Source organism: Eumetopias jubatus, unplaced genomic scaffold, assembly GCF_037043125.1.
Source record: "Eumetopias jubatus isolate StellerSeaLion01/CBP00866 unplaced genomic scaffold, mEumJub1_p1.0 scaffold_9, whole genome shotgun sequence".
Taxonomy (NCBI): Eukaryota; Metazoa; Chordata; class Mammalia; order Carnivora; family Otariidae; genus Eumetopias; species Eumetopias jubatus.
Window position 1 is genome coordinate 137,702,489 of NW_028274815.1, and position 20,466 is coordinate 137,722,954.

The 20,466-nt window shown below is 51.2% G+C and overlaps 2 protein-coding genes across 7 annotated transcripts; one reads left to right on the top strand and one right to left on the bottom strand.

The window, feature by feature from the left end:
* Positions 1-1,714: 1,714 nt before the first annotated feature.
* Positions 1,715-5,299, bottom strand: PPP1R3D (protein phosphatase 1 regulatory subunit 3D). The gene has a single exon (XM_028089148.2). The coding sequence runs from the start codon at positions 4,869-4,871 to the stop codon at positions 3,972-3,974; it is 900 nt and encodes a 299-aa protein (XP_027944949.1). The 5' UTR covers positions 4,872-5,299; the 3' UTR covers positions 1,715-3,971.
* Positions 5,300-5,361: 62 nt separating this feature from the next.
* Positions 5,362-15,952, top strand: FAM217B (family with sequence similarity 217 member B). Of its 6 annotated transcripts, XM_088026821.1 has the most exons (5): positions 5,362-5,479; positions 7,105-7,216; positions 7,337-7,422; positions 9,209-10,333; positions 12,563-13,454. In XM_088026821.1, the coding sequence occupies exons 3-5, from the start codon at positions 7,397-7,399 to the stop codon at positions 12,681-12,683; spliced, it is 1,272 nt and encodes a 423-aa protein (XP_087882947.1). In that variant the 5' UTR covers positions 5,362-5,479; positions 7,105-7,216; positions 7,337-7,396; the 3' UTR covers positions 12,684-13,454. The 6 variants fall into 6 exon arrangements, with proteins under 6 accessions (XP_087882947.1, XP_027944943.2, XP_027944944.2 ...); XM_028089142.2 differs by lacking the exons at positions 5,362-5,479; positions 12,563-13,454 and adding an exon at positions 14,983-15,952 and having other exon boundaries at positions 5,618-7,216; XM_028089143.2 differs by lacking the exons at positions 5,362-5,479; positions 12,563-13,454 and adding an exon at positions 14,986-15,952 and having other exon boundaries at positions 5,618-7,216.
* The last annotated feature ends 4,514 nt before the right edge of the window (positions 15,953-20,466 follow it).

Consider the following 20,466-nt stretch of genomic DNA (forward strand, 5'->3'; position numbering starts at 1 on the left):
CCACCCGCCGCTGCCGGAGACCGGCCCGGCGTCGCGGCCCCCCTCCACGCAGCCCCGCTGTCAGAGAGGCCCGGCCCGGCGCCCGGCTCTACCTGCGGCTGGAGGAGGCCTCCCCGTCCGGCCCCGAGAGCCGCCGCTACGGCCGCCGCCTCGAGTCGCGTCTCTGGCCTGCGCGACCGCCGCGGCTCTTCAGGCGGCCGACGGTGGGCGGGAAGCGCCCGCCCAATCAGCGCCGCGTGCGTTCGGAATCGCGTCCAATCAGCGCGGCCCGCAGTCCAGGCTCCGCCCCTCGTACCCGTCGGCGACGCAGGGGTCGCCAGAGGCCGAAGCTAGCGGCGCCGCGGTGGGCGCGGCTCGGGGCCGGGCCGGGTAAGTGGATTGCCGCGCTGCGGCCGCGACCCCTGCGCCGGCCCCCGCCCCAGAGGAGGTGCCGGCGTCCCTGCCTGGCCCCGCACTGCCCTCCCGCGGTGCGGACGCGCCCGGGCGCCCCACTTGCCTCTCTGCAGGACTCTGGCCAGTAGGGCAGGAGGGCGCGGGCGGGTCCCGGGGAGACCTCTGGGCCGCCCACAAACACCCTGGATGGCGACGGCTGGACGGGGTCGCGAGAACCTGGGGACACCTGCCGAACCTGCGAGGGTGTGAGGGCCCGACTCCCCCCGACGGAGCCCACGCTGCGGCCCGCAGAGGATGGCCTAGCGAGGCCAGGCGGGTCCCCCTGGAGCCCCGCGCCGCGCTGCCCAATTTACTGGGACTGCCCCCTGCGGCGCTGGCCACGCCCACCTGGAGCCCCGCCCCCGACGCCGCGCCCCCACCCCGTTTCCTAGAAGCAGGCGGTGCGGGCGTCCGCTGTCTCCCTTAAACCTCAGACTCCTGGGGGACGTTAGGCTGAGGCCGTGTCGGCGCGGTACTGAGCACAGTCATCGACAATGTATCCGGCGCGGTACTGAGCACAGTCATCGACAATGTATCCGAGGCTTTTTCGAGCATTTCCACGTGAATTATAAGTTTAAATGGTAAGATCATTGGATGCTTGCATGAAATAGGAAGCAATTCACAAACGGATACAGCAGACAAGCACTTCAGAATTTAAAGTACCGATCTCTCATCTTGCCACTTTTTAGTAGAGAAGAAAAATGCTAGGAATGCTTTTTGTGGAGTCACCCATCTGCAAAGCATGGGGATTGTTTAGTAAACCACCACATGGAAGATAAAAACAGATCATCTTACTTGAATTGTTCTTAAACAGGGTTTTAGAGTATGGTGTTAGATGGAAAACCTTATCAATCAATCACTATTGGATTTCCAATTAAATTTAACAAGCACATCCTTTAACATCCACATTCCTTCCCGTAAGTGCAAGGCTTTGTACGGGGTGAGGGACATAACCAGGGGAAGGCAGAAACACACTCATTACTCCACACACAGGATTCAGTAAGCATTGAAAGAATCACTATCCCATACCCGACACTCTCTTAGAGCTTTCATCAGATGTTAACGCTGTTCTGGCCTAAAAGATTGCATTTCAGTTTCTCAAGGACATACACGACTGTGCTGCTGAAGCTGAGGTGCAATCCTACAATATTCCTTTTTTTTTTGGCAAGGCGCTAAATTTGATCGTTCTAGGAAGAATAAGACTTATGTATGAAATGATTTAAACAAGAAGTTTCCAAAGTCTTGTTTCTATAATTAGACCACAAGAAAAACACATCTCAGATAACAATTTATGCACATACTTTAATATTTAGGCTTGAGTGAAATCATCTTCAATGACCTTAAAATATGTTTGGGGAGACAACCCCACAATTGCACAATCCACTGCAAAATATTAACATCTAAGCAGTATAACTATTTTAGGATCTGAAAGTTCTCCTTAAGCTGAACTTTATCAACTTCTTTATCAACTAGGCAGGTATATTTAAGTTTTTAAATTTTTAAATGTTGATTTTTTTAAAGGCACGCTGAGGTTCTCTTAGTATCGAAGGTAAAACATTTACTGTATATTCTATGACCAGAACCTTTTTTGACAAGTGACTTTAACATGGATATGATTCTTTACATGCCTTTACCCAACAATACATTCGGCAGCTCTAACTCTTATACCTGAATGCTCTGGACAATTGTCGTGCGCTCTGGGCTGGGGCCAAGGACACAACAGCCATGGCTCTCGACAGGCTTGCTGACCTAATTGGACATTTTATTAAACAGGAGGAAATGGAACCAGGCTTCTGTCTCTCTTGCATGTCAATGTAGTGCACAGTGCTAATAGCCAAAGGTTGTCCAGTTGAATTACAATACTTTAAATCAAAATTCAGTGTAATTATCAAAAGGTACCAAAGAAAGAGATCCCTCTTCTTGGAATTTTAGAAACACGGAAGTCGCAATTATAAAAATAAATTGGTTAAAAGGCAAAACACATCTTTTACATAGTGATTTGACAAGTGTCAATAAGTATTCAAAACTTTAGAGTTAATTCATTGGTGACAGCTATCACAAATTAATGACGCTGGTTTCAACTGCATCAGAACCAAACTTCACAAGGCCTTGTTCATCATGGCTGGGTTTTCACACCTCAGTGTTAGCACCTGCTGTCAGAGAGACCACCACTCAGCACCAAAAGAAATCATCAGTGCCTTGCTGGGAGTTTTAAGTCATCCTGGCATTCAGCAGGGGACAAAGGCCTTGACTTCTTGATTGGAGATAAAAAAACAAACAACAAAAAGGAAAAGCATTTAACATTTTAAAAACTGGGGCGGGGGGGTGGGGAGTCCAGACAACGTTAGAAACTCTCCTGTCTGAAGGCACAAAGAATAAAGTTGGCAGGTAGCTGATAAAACTGGAAATATATAAATACAATTTAAAATGATTAAAAAGTGTAAGTATTGGTGAGTTTTCCTCCAGGGCTCCAGCTATTGATGAAAACCCCTGCCAGTTCCACTTGATAACCTGACTTCTGAAGTTTGGCCGCTGGAATTTTCTGACACTTGAGCAGACATAAAAAGAGTCACCTTAGTCGTCAAAAAGGTATTGCAAAGGGCATTGTTGCCTGAAATTTTTCTACAGAGTTGCCTGAAAATGGAAATAACTTAAGGCAAAATTTCTTAAAATGTTTAGGTAGTCTCAAACCTAAACAGAATGGCCCGATAACATGCAGATACATAATTATCAAAGACAAGAAAGGGAACACAGGAAGTGAGAGGAGAGACTGCAAGAGAAGGGACTGTTTTGCTAGTTTTCAAAGTCAAGCTTTTCCCCCTTCCTTGGCTGTTGATGTAGAAGACACACGGCCTAACCAGGGCAGCCTGAACTCCTAGGAATGGCTGTGTGATGACTGATGAGGCATAAATTTCTTGCCTATTAATAGTTCCCCACTGTCAGAAGTCTACAGATATTGGCAACCAAACCTAGTCTCAGGTTTTCCTTGTCCCAGGGCAGAAATGCCTCAAGGGACCATGATGGGAGTCACACCATACATTCTGTTTACAATGCGCACAAAACACACAGGACTTATTTTTTAGCTTCTTAAATCCAGAAAGTTCCTGAGAAGGCATCCAATAAGGGTAAAATGTTCCAACATCACAATGATAAATAACAGCTACGTTTACAGAGACCCAGTCAGGACACATGCAAAAGCCACAGGCTTTCCTAGTAGGAGGATGCAGACCTTTCCAAAAAATCAACCAAGCAACCAACCAACCCAGCCTGCCTGGACCCTCTCCAGAGGGGTAGACACGGCTATGCATCCACCCACCCCGCACCCTCCCCCAGCGCATTATACAACTTGGCCTCCCGGCCACCTGAGGCTACTTTGTAGAGCTAGTGACACAGACATTTCAAGTAGAGAATGGGAAGGGCCACCGCCCAGGGACTTGAAGTGGGAAGTGAAGTCAGAAGACTCAGGCTGGGGTTGGGGGTGTGCGAAACAGTAGCCGCATGGACTGGAGAGCCCAGCTAGGGGACCACTGCGGCCGCCTTCAGATGAAGTGGATCCAGCTCTCTTCGCACTCCCCGCGAGGCATGTGCAGCGCATGGTTGCGGCACGTGAGGCTGTAGTCTCGGCCATGGTTGTTGTCCCAGTACTCGGTGCCCGCTACTCGGTAGCGCAGCGCAAAGTGCACGCGCGAGCCCAGCGCCAGCAGGAAGGGCGGCACCGGGAAGCCGAAGGCGAAGACGTCCTCTGTGCCCTCGGAGCCCGCGGCCCCGCGCCACCGGGCCACCGCCTCGTGCGCGCTCTGCCAGTCTGAGAAGGTGTAGCGCACCGCCACCTGCTTCTCGAAGGCCACGTTGCGCACGCGCACCGTGCCGCTGATGCCCAGGTCCGAGCAGGTGACGCGCTCCAAACAGACGAGCTGCCGCCCCAGGCGCTCGCCGAAGTCTGCGGCCTCGATGGGCGGCAGGAAGTCGGGCACCAGGCACCGCAGGGTGAACTCCAGGTCCTGGCTGCTGCAGCACAGGTCCGAGTTGATGGCGAGGCGCGACAGCACATGCAGCGGCACCGACGGGTCGTCGCCCGCGTTGAACACCTTGACCTGCGCCAGCTCCAGGCCCAGCGCGTCCGCGAAGCGCACGCGGAGCTGCCGGCTGCAGCCTGGTCGGCAAGCGGCTCCGGGCGCGCCCCCGGCCTTCTGGCGGCGCTCGGGCGAGCTGGGCAGCGAGCGCGCCCGCCGCAGGATGATGGGCCGAAGGCCGGGGTCGCAGCCTGACGGCTCCGGCGGTGGAGGTGGCGCGCGGCCCGGGCTCCCGGGGGGCCTGCAGGGCTGCGGCTCCCGGGCGGCGCCGCCGTCCAGGTCTGAGAGGCAGCTGAGGCTCCGCGGGGCGGGCTTCCGGAACCCCGGCGCGGGGGGCAGGGCCGCCGAGCCCCAGCCTCCGGACATGGCCCGGCCGGCTGTCGGGCGACGGGGAGGCGGAACCGAGAGGCGTTCTCCGGACCCGGCGTTCCCTACCTTGGGGTCCCCGCCGTGTTCAGAATTCCCTGGTGTCCACCGAAACCGCGGCCTGCAGGGAGCCTCTGGGGCCGGCTGTGCGCTCCCCCCGTCCGCCACCGCGCCCCCCGAGTCCTGGCGCAGGTCTTCCGCCTCTTGCAGCGAGAAAGGAGATCGTCGGCCGAGAGATGAGTGCTTTCTCGGGGGGGAGGCTTTTCCGGGACCCCCGGGAGCGCAGGGTGGCGCCTCCCTTTGGCTTCCTCCGAGGTTCTTGGGGGAAGGCTGCGTCGACGGGGCCGCCCCTCCCACCTTCCCCGCCCGCTGCGCTACTTACATGGCTCCAACTTGTCCCGGAGCAACTTCCTGGCGAGCCTGCGCCCCGCCCCTCGTGACGCCGGCGCGCGCCGTCCCCGCCGGCCGGGCACAGCCGGGGAGCCCGCCGCGCCGCGCGCCGCCGCCGCCCCTGCCCTGCCGCAGCGCACCGCAGTCCGGCCTCCCCGCCCGGCGCCGGGGAGGCTGGCGGGCGGCCTCGTCACGTGTCCTCGGCGATCGCCGAACAGGTCTGATCAATTTCTGTCTGCATCTGCCGGGTCCCTGCACCTATCGATCGTGGATCTGTGTCTGCACCAACCGAGGACGAGGAAAATGCATGCTGCGGGCCCTTGGATTTCTGGGTTACTGGGGCGGGGGGGGGGGGGTGGAGCGGTGCGCAAAAATTGGCCTTTCCAGAAGCTGGTCCCTGGCTAATTTGAAGCCTGTAGGCTAGCCAGCTCTTTGGACGTCTGCACTGCAACCTGAAGCCCCGGCCAGACCGCGGGAGCCTCGCTGCGTAGAGGTCTGGCGTCTTGACCACACATCACCCACAATGCTTTGCCGCGGACCGCCGCCAGTTCCCTGGAGGGTGGGGAGGGGGCGGTGCTGCAGCTGTCAGTCTCCTGGCGCCTGGCCCGAGAGGAGGATGTGGGAATCAGAGTTAATGCCCTGTGATGAATTATGCCACTGCCCTTAATCGGCCGCTGGCGCTGGGGAAGCATTTTTGTAGCCAGAATCCCAGACTTTTAGCTTTGTTCCGCTGCAAGCCTGAACCATCAGGGAAACCGCGAGCTTGCTTTCTGCATCTTAGGACCCTGCAAGCATTCTTTGCCTATTTCACTCTGTAACTTGCCCACAAAACGCTGTCTCTTACAGTGTAAAGCATGCCAGGTGAAATGAAGTGGGAAAGGTGGAAACGCGCTCTCCAGACAGCAGTTTGGGGCCAGGCATCTTGGAGGGTTCCTTTTTACTGTACAGAGGGACAAAGCAGAAGGAAAACCAAACTATTGAGGGGGGTTGGCAAAGAACCTTCTCTACATCTAACATAAATCCAGCCTGGGGTATAAGTCATTAACTGTGAGAACCTGTGTACCCTGGCTAAAAAGGCATACACGCTTATGAAAAGTAATACAGCAGCGTTTCAGGAAGAAAAAAGTCTTCTATCCCACCTCTTGTCTATTTTACAGATACAGATAGGGGATATTATGGAAGAAAGTATTCACTTTTCAATCAGGACCCTTTTAGTAGGCCACCCACTCAAAATCAGGGAAAGCAGCATTCTTGATATGAGTCAACAGAATTTCACAGAGATAACATTATATGATCTGTATTACTATATTGACGATCTTTAAATGGATTGATGTGATCCTGAAGGCAGGAGAATTAAAGGGGAGCTTCCCCAATAGAGTGCCTGTTCCCTGAGAGCAGGGATATGCGCATAATCCCGGCCATTTTGAAGGTTCTCTTGTAATTACTTGAATGAATGAATGAATGAATGAATGGACATAGGAGATTGGAGTAATACCCGACCTTAATTATTAATTAGCCCTACACATTTCCTGAAGGTGTTATTTCCGAGGCGGCTGTGTGTGTGTGTGTGTGTGTGTGTGTGTGTGTGTGTGTGTGTGTGTAAGGAAAGAGAAGGATTCGTTCCATTGGCAACATTTATAGCAGTGTGATTTTGTATCTAATATCCACTGTGAAAAACAAACAAGCAGAAAAGATGAAACTGTAAACCGAAGGCAGTACCAGCCCCCCCCCAACATTTCAATACTATGCAAATATTTCAAAACAAACCAGTGAAAGTAAGCCCAGTACTGGGGGCAGAAGCCTTTGCAACCCATACTTACCCACAGTGTTCTGTTGCTTCCAGTTCTGGTGGTGAGGAGTCCTTTCCAAATATAAGAGGAATAAAGAAGTCACTTCCCCAGCTGTCATCATCTGCCAACACATTGAGCAAGAATATTTCAAGCACTACAGAAAAGGTGATGTAAATTTTGAGGGAAAATCTTACTAGATTTGTTCTGCTGTTTTGTGTGTGTGTGTGTGTGTGTGTGTATGATGTTGTTGTCACAGTATTTACTACTCCATGTCTGGTTTTTTAGACAGTCCAGCAAACCCTAGAAGATGATCGGCCATCTGATTTTTTCAAGAAAGGGAATAGGATGACGAAATCTCATCAGAAAAGCAGGTAAATGATTTTAATTGCTTTATCTTGCAAAAGGCACATTATATCAGTTCTCCAGGCTGAATATGTGTGGCTGGAAATAAAATAATGTCTGTGGGCAGAAATGAGTGGGCAGAGTGGTTTTAAACATTAAGAGTTAGTAAAAATTCCAGAGGTCATACTTCTGCCACGTTAACTGTTAGCAGAGTCTATCATTTTGGGTAAGCCCCTTAGTCACCCTTCTATGATTGTTTCCTTTTTTTTATAAAGAGGATACTGATCATCACTTTTATTGATGTGCACTGACAGAGTCAACAAAAGTTAAAACAGGATTGGTTATGAGTTCCAAATAAGGACAATTCCTTTATCCATTTCTTCAACATATACTGAGCATGTGTTAGCTATTCACCATGATTCAACATCTTCTGTATTTATTAAGAAATCACGTATTTTCAAACGATTGCTTACTGTGGTAGAAACCACTGGGCAAGTGAACCTCTGAGGTTTCCAGAAAGCATGTTGACCACTCATTTTCTTTTACCCTACCTGACTTATATTCCTGAGAAGTATTATGAATCCTAGTGAGATGCTATGCTTTGGGTAAACACACAGCAAAGAAAGTATTTTCAACTCTGATAGGAGATCCTGCCTCAGAGTGAATCCTCCTGGGGGAACCCAGTTGCTCTACTAGTCCTTATTCCCATTTCTCCACCATTCACAAGACAGCAGTAATCTTATGTTTTCATTCATTCTCTGTTTTAAGGCACCATATGATTTTTTTCTCTCTCCTTTTAAACTGTTTTCCTGAGTGTTTCCTATTTGAAAATACTTTAATAAGCTTTTGATTTGAGGTATAGGTTGTCTGTACTACACTTTTGATATTAAGATTTTAGACGGCTCAGAAACACCACCAATCGTGATTAAGTTGTATAAAACTTGCATTTTACACCTTGTTTACTTTTCATGGAAAACAGCCTTGAAAAAGAAAAGCTGTAGGGGGGCGCCTGGGTGGCTCAGTTGGTTAAGCGACTGCCTTCGGCTTCGGTCAGGATCCTGGAGTCCCGGGACCCAGTCCCACGTCGGGCTCCCGGCTCAGCGGGGATCCTGCTTCTCCCTCTGACCTTCTCCCCTCTCGTGCTGTTTCTCTCTCTCTCTCTCTCTCAAATAAATAAAATCTTAAAAAAAAAAGAAAAGCTGTAGGGGCGCCTGGGTGGCTCAGTTGGTTAAGCATCTGCCTTCGGCTCAGGTCATGCTCCCAGGGTCCTGGGATCGAGCCCCGCACCGGGCTCCCTGCTCAGCCGGAAGCCTGCCTCTCCCTCTCCCGCTCCCCCTGCTTGTTGTTCCCTCCCTCACTGTCTCTCTCTGTCAAATAAATAAATAAAATCTTAAAAAAAAAAAAGAAAGAAAAAGAAAGCTGTAGCTTTTACTCGCTAGTGTCATTAAACACCGTTCATCAATAGCAGAACAGATTGAGAGTTTACAACAGATTTTCTCCAAACTGGTGTTTGTTTTGTTTAAAGTGTACATGACTGGTCTAAAATTATAAGCACTTTAAGAAATGTCAGTATTTTTCTTAAATGATACTATTTGATATGAAACAGAATCCATGCATCTCCTTTTGGCACCTGCGTCCTATGATTGTTTCCTTTTTTTATAAAAAGGGTACTGATAAGCGTTTCTTGACTAGAGGCCGGTGTGGCCCGTTGCCCCTCCCAGGGACAGCGCCGACTGCAGCCCGAGGAGTCTGTTTAATCACAGCCAGACCTCTTTGTGTCCTATGAACTAAGAATTACAGTTTTATTTCTCACAGCAATATGAATGCTGGCCCATCTTGGAACAAAGTACAACGTTCAAAAAACCCTTCAGGAAAAAGGCGGAGTCAGTTCCAAGTGCCCCACGTGTCCTCCGAGCCTCCTGCGGATGGACTCCAGGAAAGCGGTTTCCCGGAAGGAAAACCTGAAAGGAGCCCACTGGGCCCCCGGCGGCGGGGCGCCTCGGGGAGTGAGCTGTTTCTGGACCTGCCCTGCGTGAAAATCCTGAAGGAGGGTGCGGGCGAGGACGACGACAGCGCCAGCGACCTGTCGGACTCCGAGCGAGTGCCTGTGCCGCCGTCCTCGCGCGCGCCCCCGGAGCTGCACCTGCGCGCGGAGGAGATTGACGCCGCGGACCCCGGTCCGGACCCCGACGCGGACCCGCAGGGCAGCGCGCAGCCCGCCTACCACTATGCGGACTTCCTGCCCGCCCCGTTCAGCTCCTGGGACCTCCGCGACCTGGCTGTGCCGCCCGGCACTGAGCCCAGGCCCGCAGGTCGGAGCGGCGCCGCAGGGCTGCTGGCCAGGTACATCGACAGGCTGGCCCAGCTCGAGTGGCTACAGATGCAGACCGTCCAGGGCGAGAAGGGGAAGGGCGCCAAAGCCAGGCCTCCCACCGCCCCCGGCTTGTCCACGTCCGGGGCTCTGAAAAGCCCCGGCAGAAGCAAACTAGGGGCCAGTGCTCCGGCCAGGCCTCCCCAGGAGGGGGCTTACAAATTGGGCGCTTCCGGCGCTTCCCGGAGGAAGGAGCTGCCCCGCGAGGAAGCCAGGCCCTCCTATTACGCGTTTGACACGACCCCCAAAGCCCTCCACGTTCGACGGGGCAGCCGGCCAAGTTCTCGGAAGCCAGCCCTCGACATGACGGCCGAGGAGCAGAGAAAGAAAGAGAGTAAGAGCCCCAGACTCCAGCGCTGGGACCTGCCCTGCAGTGATGGCGGTGGCCCTGGCGTTCCCAGGCAGGGGGTGACCGCTCGGGACTCCGCCGACCCCGGTGGGCCCCCCAGGCCGCAGGCACACGCGGGCCTGCAGAAGAAGGGCGGTGCGAGCAGGTGCGCCCACGCCACCACATCCAGCGAGAAGAAACCCAAAGCCAATGGAGTAAAGCAAAGCACATACAAATTCAAGTAAGAACCGAAATGATGCACTGCAAGGCCCTGCCGATAGCTAAACGTCAGAGTTCTTCCGAAAGTTAGCATACTGTGAATTTCTGATGACCCACATGTGAGTCGTCGAGGGGTCCCGTGGGGGCAGCCTCACCTCACCCCAGCCACACTGGGCTTCTTTCCAAAGAAAGGTGGCTTTCAATGAGCCTTTCTTTGTGTTGACCATCTTAAGCAAATGAGAGCCCTTTAGATAACACTTAACCCAGGTCTGCGCCATATAACGACATACAATGACGGGGAGACAGGTGTAAACTGGACGTAGCAGCCAGCCCCGCACCCCGGCCCGTGGCGCTGTCCAGCTCCCCACAGCCGCGCACCCGCACCCACAGGTAGAAGGTAGTGCATATACCGCTTTCAACGTAGACTCTGAAACGTTTGAAATAGGGTTCTTGGTGTCCTTCTTCCAAACTGTCCAGACAGAAGTCCTGTCTACTTCAGGCCCAGGAAAGGCTCCAGCCCTTCCTCAGGTTCAGGAGCCTCTCCTAGGAGCAAAGTCATGAACACTGAGCTGCTCGTTCTTTCCAGACAATGGAATCTAATACTTTCATAGTTTGGGGTCTTTTTTTTTTTTTTTTTAAGGCATTTTAAACTCAGAGGTGGTGGTAAAGTGCACCTTTGTGTTCTCTACCCCGAGGTTAGAGCAGAGCCCAGACTTGGTCCAGGTGTGAGTCAGTGGGTCTCAGCAGGACCGTTCCTGCCTGGTGGGAGCCCAAAGTGGAACCTTTGGCCCCTGAGTGTTTCTGACGTAGGCGTGGCTTCTGGAAAAGGTGTGCAGTAAAGCCACCGTTTGGAGTGTGTACAGGGAAGGCCTGCCACCACAGATAGACATGAAAGCACTGTGACCATCACAGTCATCTCATACTGATTTGGGACCTGGGTCCTGCTGTCCGTAGCTGACATAATCCATTTTACTTTGCAAGAGCAGGATTTTATCACCTTGCTTCAGGGCAGAGGCGTGAGGACACATTTCCAGATGGAGCGGGGAGTGTCTTCTTAACATCCTTACCGGGTCCCCTGGCTCCCCTGCTCTTCTAGATGCTTCTTATGTAACCACCACTAAGCCAGGTCTATGTGCGCCTCTAGTCACACTGTGAGGTTTCTGCTGATATTGTAAATATCTTTAAAACCTTTGGTTGACCACTGGATATACAGTATGTTTTAATGACTGTGGCCGATTTTCTCTCTTTAAATGAGGTATTTGTTTTCATCCATACGTGTTTCTATTTTTTCACCTTTAGGGCAAATTAAGAAGCTGGCACTTTTCCTCTGGAAATGCGTACTAGCTTGCAGACTCCACCAAACAGACAATGTCATCGAAGGCCTTTCAGTTAGTAGGATAACGACCAGAGACATTTGTAAATGAAATGATGCGCACAAGTTAAATGTTAAGATCCCGTTTTAAAATCTGACTTTACAAATATGAGACAGCATATACAGATTTTTAGGGCCGTTTTCTTTTCTCCCAGGACTTGACATCTAGATCTTCACAGATTCTGTCTTACGTTCTTTACCTTTCACACCCCCCTATTGGAGAGAGCATGCTGTTACATGAAGATCTTGTACCTTTATTATGTGGGTAAAAACGCACATCTAGTGGGCCTTACTTCCCTAATTCTCAGTTATATTGTAACTTATCTACTCAGTGTATGCACTGCAGTGTATGCACAGGCAGTATGCACTGCCCTGACTGCACCCTTCTGTGGTTGCTGCGTGGCGTCCCCTGTGCCCTTTGCCTGCACCCCTCCTTGTGAACGCAGGGGGACTAGTCCTTTGTACCTAGCCAGCACGGCCCCTCATTCGTGATGCTTTCTCAGCTACCATGTTTATGTAGCTCTTTAGAACATTTCAGGGCTGATAAATCTCCATAAGCACATCATATACGTACACATACGCCCGTTATTAATACTAAGGGGTTTCGGTGAGCTGCTGCCTTCTCCAGGAATGCTGTGTGTGGGTCCCCTTGGAGGCCCTGCTGGGTGAAGGCCCCGTGTTCACTTTGCCTTGTGGACGTCTGAGCCAAAGACCATCCTGATTAGGAAATTGAGAGGCGGTGCCTCGGATGTCACATTTGTTCCTTGCTCTCTGAATTGAAGTCGGTTGCCTAATTTGGGGAGCAGTTACAATGTCACATGTTACGACAGTTTGAAAAGCCTGAAAAAGTGACTTTGCTTATTCACGTTTTTGCCTCAGGTTGACGGTTTATTTTAACCAGGATTCTTGCGATTGGATCAGAGCTCCTGATGAACAGCAGGGGCTCACTAGAGAACATAAGCACAATTTCATTCCCACGGTTTCCGATCCCCACCCCTGACACAGCCTCCTGTTCTAAATGCTGCAGACAAGAATCCTGCCGCTTTCCCTCAGACAGCGCCCGAGAGTGGAGTCCTGGCCTCCTGCGGTTGGTCGCGTCTAAGCCACCCAGTGTCCTGCTAGTCTGGGGACACATCATTGTCTTCAGAGAAGTGCCTCTCATTTCTGGGAGTTGTTGACATACATGTTGTGTTTAAACCAACTAAAATAATCCAAGGTTTAAAAAAAAAAAGGTGTAGAGAAAGTTAAGAGCTACTGAAGGTTTAGAATCAGTTAATGGAAAAAGTTGTAAAAACATACAAGAACAAACTGCAAAAACCTGTCAGTATTAGCTACAGTTCTTTTAGGTTGAGACTATTTCTCAACTCCTTAAGGACCACACTGGCTGAAGGTTCGTAACTGACTGACAGGGCAGGGTGGGTTCCTCTGATGACAAAGATCGTTGGTCTCACAGCAGCTACAGGCTGAAAGGAGGAAGGCTTGTCCTGGTTCTTAAGCCAGTAGGCTAGTTTCCCAAAAGACGGAACAATCTCCACCTTTCATGATGTAAATGCTGTATTTCCTCTTTATGCTCACTTACTTAGGTAGTTAAAAATAGAAAACTCTAGATGGTACTGTGTTTCAAGGTAACAGAGAAGCAGTATTTATGATTTATTCATGTCCGTGTACAGAGGTCCATTTCAAATGGCCTGACCCAATCGAGCATGTTTGTTATTTGCTGTTAAATTATTGTATGCTTGGTTTTGTACATAATAAAACGAAACGTATCTAAGTTTTTGTGAAGCTGGATTTTTCCTCTCTTGAGGTCAGTTAAACAGTAGGAGATGTTGCCTGGTTTTTCAGGCATGGTTTTGTTTTGCTTTTCGTGCAGTTCTCTTCCTGAGTTGGTCTCATTTCTGCCTGTTCATCTCACAGATCCGCTGGGCAGGAGACTGCGCCGTGTCCTTTCTTAACACTCAGCAGCGCACCTGCCGACCTGACTGGGTGCATCTGAGAAGCACCACCGGTGTTCTCCCGAGGCCCTCTTCCTCTTGTTCCCCTGAAGGTGTCCAACAGTCAGGGAGGCAGGACGGAAATTCACTAACAGTAAAGTGACAGGAGAGGAGCTCACGCGCCAACGGGCCCCTCCCGGACTGAGCGCCCGCGCTCTCCGGGAGCGCACCTGGAGCCGGGAACATTCGCAAAGGCCCCTTCCTCCTTTTTCTAAACTCCCTTCTGACAAGAAGGGGCATTCTTTTGAGTCTACCAAATAGTGGTAGTTTAAACATAATTCCGGGGGCATTAAAAAGCAAAATCCCACCAAGAAAATTTTATAGATCTCATTGGCTTTATTTAATGATGCATGAGTCAGGCAGCATCCCAGCCAGCAGGTGGAAAGGAGCTCCGAGGAGTGGGCAAAAGGAAGGACTTCTAAAGACAGAAGGGAGTGGGCACATGGAAGTTGTACTGGGCAAGAAGGTGGCTGGGTGATTGCAAGCTCACTTTCCTTTTGGGGGTGGCCAGGGTCTTACCAGGTGAATGGCCTCCCTAGTGCTGATTGGGTGACTCCTGACTGCCTGGTTGAAGATCCCGCTCTGGGAGAGCCCAAGCTCCGAATAAGGCTGGGTTCTGTGGCCGGCTGGGCAAAGTCACCCCATGTGGGCCTGTGGTCTTTTTATCAGCAGGTTTAAAAGTAAACTTCCTGGTCGTTGGAAAATTAACCATGTTGGGGGTTTTGAATCATAAATTTGTACATAAAATGGTAGGTTATTCTTGGATGTTGCTGTTTTATTATCCATAAGGTGGCAATGAAACCTCTCGACCTAACGTAAAACCACCTCAGTCCAAATGTCTCCTTGTTTGATTAAGATCATACAACTATATTAAGCACAGAATAACGGTCAGTGGAGGAACATAGATCATTAATCTGTAAAAATCTTCCTAGAGACCCTGCTTCAAACAATAGGGTCCAAATATCCCTGTCCTCAGCAATTTGCTATTGAAGGAATTAACTGTGATAACACTGGGAAACATATGTGGAATTTTAAAAATGGGGTAGTCACAAATAGAACTGTCCCAGCTCAAATGATATTTTAGAGAAAGCCAAGGCACATCTCACTTGTGATCCCAGGCAGTCAGCACGGTTCCGTGGCCCTGCTCCTCCCGGGGTGAGCCCTGCCTTGGCACCTGCTGCAGGTGAAGGAGTTCCCAACACGCCGCCCTGAAATCCGCCGCCCGGCACATTGCCTCCCTTGAGTTAAAGGCACTTGAAAAACAGCAAGTCGAAGAAAAGCACTTACCTTTCTTCTTTCTCTTCAAAGCAGGAGATGAAATTCCTGTAGGAGAGAAGTCCTCCTGGTGCCAGAAAGAAAGAAACATTCTTACTGCCGGGGATGAGAAGCGGTGACCGAGAGGAATTCTGCACCGATTTTGTTTGTTAGGAGGCTCTCATCTTCCTTAGTCTCCCCACATAGCCGAGGACGTTTTCTGCAACTGCCTCTCCTTGTTCAACCTATTAGCAAAGCTGGGGACTCCCCCCATTTCTCCGGGCCCTCATTCCTTCTCAAGGCCCCTGCGTCTTGCAGAACTGGGATTCCACAGTCGGTCTGCTTTTTCCTCCTGTTGATCTGTCTTACGTCGACTTAATTCTCAGCACCAGCCAAAAAGGACCCAAAGAGGTTGCAGGGGAGCAGTTTGCCACCACAAAATATTTTTAAGGGACAGCACAGCCACAGGAGAAACTCTGAAAGCTGAGTGTAAGAGATGCACAGGGGGGTCCCCGTGTGTCGGGGCATGTCTCTCTCTCTCTGTACCAGAAGAGGAAGGACCCTAGAGATGCTTATCGACTCTTATCTCATTAAGGCATGGAATTAAATCTGTGAAACAGCCGTACCCATTTATTGTGCTTTTCCTGGTAACCTCATGGGGTAGAATCCAGTGATTCATCAGTTGCATGTAATGCCCAGTGCTCATTCCATCACATGCCCTCCTTTGTGCCCATCCCCCAGTGGCCCCATCCCCCGACCTACCTCCCCGCCAGCAACCCTCAGTTTGTTTCCTAGAGCTCAGCATCCCTTATGGTTCACCTCCCTCTCAATTTTCATCTTATTTTTCCTTCCATTCCCTTATGTGGAATTTAAGAAACAAAACAAATGAACATCTTCTGTCTTTAGCTGGAGGTGGTATTTAAGGAGGCAGCATGAACCATTTCAGGGAGTTCCTTGGTCTTCCTGGGGTGTCTCCCACATGTACAGGGGGCATACGTGTTATTAAACTTCTGTTTGTTTTTCATCTGTGAATCTGTCTTTTCTTACGGGAGGTCTCAGTCGAGAACCTAGAAGGGTAGAAGTAAAATTATGTTCCCTCTCTTTTGACGGTAAAGGTCAAATTTTACCTCCCCTATAGTATAAAAGTCTGCATCTGAACGAGACCCTTGGCAGTTCACCAGACACCCGCCCTCATACAGTAAGGGAAGGGGCTGTGCTTTGGTCCCGTGTTGCTCACTTTTCTAACTACTGGAATGAAATGCTTTTTCCTTGTAGGTCTTATACAATAATGAGAAGAATGATCTACCAGGTTCAGCTGAAGATGTTCTAATTAAAAGAAGTATGTATTTTTCCCCCTGCTCAGGACAGTTTTGACGTGAGAAGATACACTATACACTAAGTAGCCTCAAATTTCTCTCTTCCCCTCCTTTTCTCCTTTCTTCCCTGAAAAAGCATAAAAACATTCACATACACAAATAACTGAAAAGAGCTCGGTGCTTCCACTATCAATATAATTAGTATAAAATATACTTGCAAAAAGCGAGAAACACTCCAGTCTGTTATACTTGCTGTGTTCCCCCTCCGCCCACCCCCGTTTGCTCACCTACAACTACTAGTTGAACAAATAGGGGCACGAGACTAACGTTTCTCCAAGGAAATGTTCCGGGCAGCCCTTGGTGGCTGACAAAATACTAAAACAAGGACCACATTTTCTCCTCGGCCCGTGTGGCTACCGCAGCAGCAATGTGGGGCAGATGAAAATGTCTCGGTCCCTTAGAGCAAATCAGGAAAGACAAGTGAGGAGTTGTTTTATTCTCACGGGAGGTCTACACTTCAGCTCTTACACATGTCAGGTATTGGGGTACATGTGTTAGATGCACACTAGGAGACACTAGGCTCAGAGTACACATAATAACAACTTGGGTTTTTCAGTGCTGGAGTCAGATTCACTTTTCCGATTTTTTTCCCGCCAGCATCATGTTATGAAAATTTTCAAACATCCAGAGAAGTTGAAAGGCTTGTACAGTGAACGCCCACATGCTCACTGTGTGGACGCCACCGCTCATGGCTTCTCCGCCCTGTCCCCCCACCTTCCAGCTCCGCAACCCCCCCCCCCCATTTCCAGCTGCTTTTGCTCGCTCTCCAGCGCATGTGCGGCTGTGTTCCGTGTTTCTGTGACCGCCTTCCACACTTCCACCGAGGTTGGTTCGCCCCGTGCAGAAGGTGTCCAGACGTCACACTCTGGGCCTGTCTGCACCTCCCCGCACAGCAGCCCTCTCGGGAGCAGCAAGAAGGCTCAGCTCACCACGCCCCTTCTTTGACATTTACTTGACCGGCAGGGGAAGGTCTGTCTCCTGGCCCGCAGGATGGAGGCAGCGTTGGGCACTTTTCCTGCACCCTCTCGAGGTCCTGCTGTCTGCCTCAGCGCCCTTCTCCTTAGCTGCGCGTGGGCCCGCTCAGCCCGACCGCTGTCCAAGTGTTGCTGGGATGGGGCTCCAGGCCCCCAGCCTTGCAGTCACCCCCACCCATTACCAGGGACTCCATTCCCTAGAAAAATCCAACCCACCGACTGCCCGAAATGGAAAGAAAGCTTCCCATCCCTCCCCAGTTGGGGGGGGGGGGGGGGCGGGGCAGGGCAGCTCCAGCTACAAATGAGGCGAGCAGAAAGCAGCCGATCCCCGGCCCCGGGACCCCTCACGTCCACGGCCACAGTGGCAGAGGGCGGGCTGGGGGTGGGTGGGTGTGACGGGACCAGTTCTGCCATGTTTTGGGGGTCCTAAAGTGTCTGGTCTTAATTGTTGGGGTCTCTTAGAATGTCGTGAATGTGATGCTACCTCGTTTTCAGTTAAGGTCCTACTCACCAATTCCTAGGCCAGTAGAAGTCTTCCCGGAACCCTGCAGAGATGGAGGAACAATGTGTTCAAGCTGCCTTCACTAAGGATCCCGAAAAAATGACACAGCGAGTGCCTGGCGTTGGCAGGAACCTTGCCTATCATGGATGATTCGAGACAAAATTAATCCTCAGCAGCACTCATGATGTGCTTGTCGCTATAGAGAATCCTGAGAGCTGGAGGTGAGGCTGTTGAGTCCGGATAATTAGCGCTCACTCCTTCCTTTTCCACCGCTTGCACCTACGTTGCGTCTCTCAGGTTCGGTGCATCGGGGAGCTGCCCCCTTGTGGCTGCAAAGTATTAGTGCACGTCCTAGGACACAGGAACACTAGAGTCTGCAATCACAGATGCTCAGGATGGAGAGGGAACCTTGACACCTTCTAGGTCACACTCACCTGAGACGTGCCCTGCGGCAGGTGAAGCCCACCACCGCTCAGCCCCAGTGAGAGAAAGACGGCCTTAGGGGAAGCCGACATCTTGCTCCGTTACTTTTCAGTGTTTGAGGTTGTTGAAAATTTGGCTGTTCCTAATATATGGAAAGACCAAGTTCTTCCAACTGCAAGACATGTAAAAATAGAGCCATTTCCTCACATCCCCAGCCCCTCTCCAGATCTCTGGAGGCCGGCTTACTGTCCTTCTCGCTCGATGTTATCTCTCTCAGCACTACTCCATGGAAGGGCTGCCTACCCTGCATCTTCTTTTTCTCCCACAAACATTCGACATGGTTTAGCTTATCTGATCTATGAATCCTGAATTAACGATTCTAACTTAATCAAATTTTCCGTAGACTACCATGGAATAAAAATACCCACTTGGAAAATAAGCATGAAGTTGTAAATTCGATAATTATTATTCCATTTCTATTTATGCACGTGAAATAGAGACCTTAAAATTGCATTTGTTCCTCTTTCCAATAATAAGCTGCTGATTCAGATTCAGACAAATTCCTCAAATGACAGTGTTGAGCAGCATCTCACAGAGCTGTGAATGCACAGGAAGGAAGGTTCCCTTCTCCTACCTTCTCCATCTGCTAAAGAACTGTTTGTTATTTTAAACAAGATGTGGTAACAAACTATGATGTTCAGGTGATCTGGTTACTGGATCTCCGACTTTGTTTTAAACTCAGTCATTGTGACCTTAAGTGTCGATTGCGTAGAATCCTTGCTTGCCTTTTCCCCCCTGGTATTCTAGTGCCAAGACCCCCAGTTTGGCACAGAGAGGCCCCCACCTGTAGGGCATCTCTCTCCATCTCTCCATCCTCCAATCCCAAAGTCACAAGGGCAGAGTCAGCTAACTTAGCAGAGATTTGGGTAGAAATCTCAGAGCCCTGAGACATAGCTGGGATGAAGATCCGCTGGTGCTTTGGAAAGTGAAAGCATTTGGGTTTCTCTCCTTACTCAAGTCCTTCTTTCTTGGAGTCCTTTTTCACTGCTCTCCTTTCAAATCATAGGGGTTATAGGAAAGAGTCATTAAAATATCCTGCTTCAGACAGAGATTGTGGGGACTTTTACTTGGAACGAAAGACAAACAAACGAAGAACAGGCGCTGGTGTCACATTCCCCAGGCTCGGGTACTCCCCCGGGGTTGGGTTCCAGCCTGAGTCTGTGCATGTGAGCAGGGTGTTTCATTCCTCTCCACTCCCTTCCTGGGAACTCGGCTGTCACCGTGAGGTTAAAGCTCAAGGCTCAGCCTAGCCCACTCTAATAAATACAAGTGCGGCTGGGACAGAGGGTGGGAGAGAGGAGACCAGAGTGCCAAGGACAGGAGTGTCCCCGGAGCAACAGGAGACCTGGGCTGGGAAGGAGGTGATCGGTGATTGGAGGCCTGGCTGTGGGGGACATCGGCCGCCTGGGGGACCTCTGGTCACCTGCATGCGTCCCCACATGGACATGGGCTCCAGTGGCCACACCTCACTGCTCCTGCTTCCAGTGTTGCTTCTGCTGCTGCAGGTGAGCTGGAGCAGGTGCCCGGAACCTGGGCTGGGACCCGTGAGCATGAAGGTCCATGACTGACGGCACCGCTCCTGCTGGCTGTGCCGCTGCTGGGGTGACGGGCAGGCAGAGGGACTGAGGAGAGCGCTCGGGCCGTGCCCCACGAGGAGCACAGGTGTCGGGGGGAGCCTGGGGTCTGCACAGCTGTAGTGGGGCATCAGCAGCGGGGCTCCCGAACGTATACGCAGAAGGGGTGTAGGGTGACAACCTGTCTGGGGCCGTGCTGGAGACGGGGGAAGGAGACTCATCTTAAACTGGTTTATAGAGTTCATACCATTTTTATTTAGATTTGTGTTGACCCAAACTTTCTAAGGGTACTTCCGTTCACACCTCACGTAAGACTGAGACCATCTCAGCTGTGATTTGACAATCTGAGCAAACGGAGAGGGGGGAGGACTTAGCCCCCCTGCCCCCACCCCTGGGGCACAACTCAGATGGAAGGACTGCACCTGACTTGCTGCCAACTCCACGGCTTTTCGAGGACGGGTGGGGCGATCTCAACACTGTTATGTGCAGTTCTCCTGGAGTGGCTGGCCCAGGGCCAGCTGTCGGTCAGGACCAGGCTGCTCGGCGTCGGAAGCTGGCTGGTCCGCCACCGGCTGGCAGTCTGGGCTGACCACTGACCCTGGTCCTCACCTCGGCTTGACTCGGACTCT

Coding starts and splice junctions, on each gene's coding strand:
- PPP1R3D (XM_028089148.2), bottom strand. CDS start 4,871: ATGTCCGGAGGCTGGGGCTCGGCGGCCCTGCCCCCCGCGCCGGGGTTC.
- FAM217B (XM_088026820.1), top strand. CDS start 7,007: ATGCAAATATTTCAAAACAAACCAGTGAAAGTAAGCCCAGTACTGGGG. Junction 7,217..7,336: donor TTTCAAGCACTACAGAAAAG/GTGATGTAAATT, acceptor CTGGTTTTTTAG/ACAGTCCAGCAAACCCTAGA. Junction 10,334..12,562: donor CAAAGCACATACAAATTCAA/GTAAGAACCGAA, acceptor TTTTTGCCTCAG/GTTGACGGTTTATTTTAACC.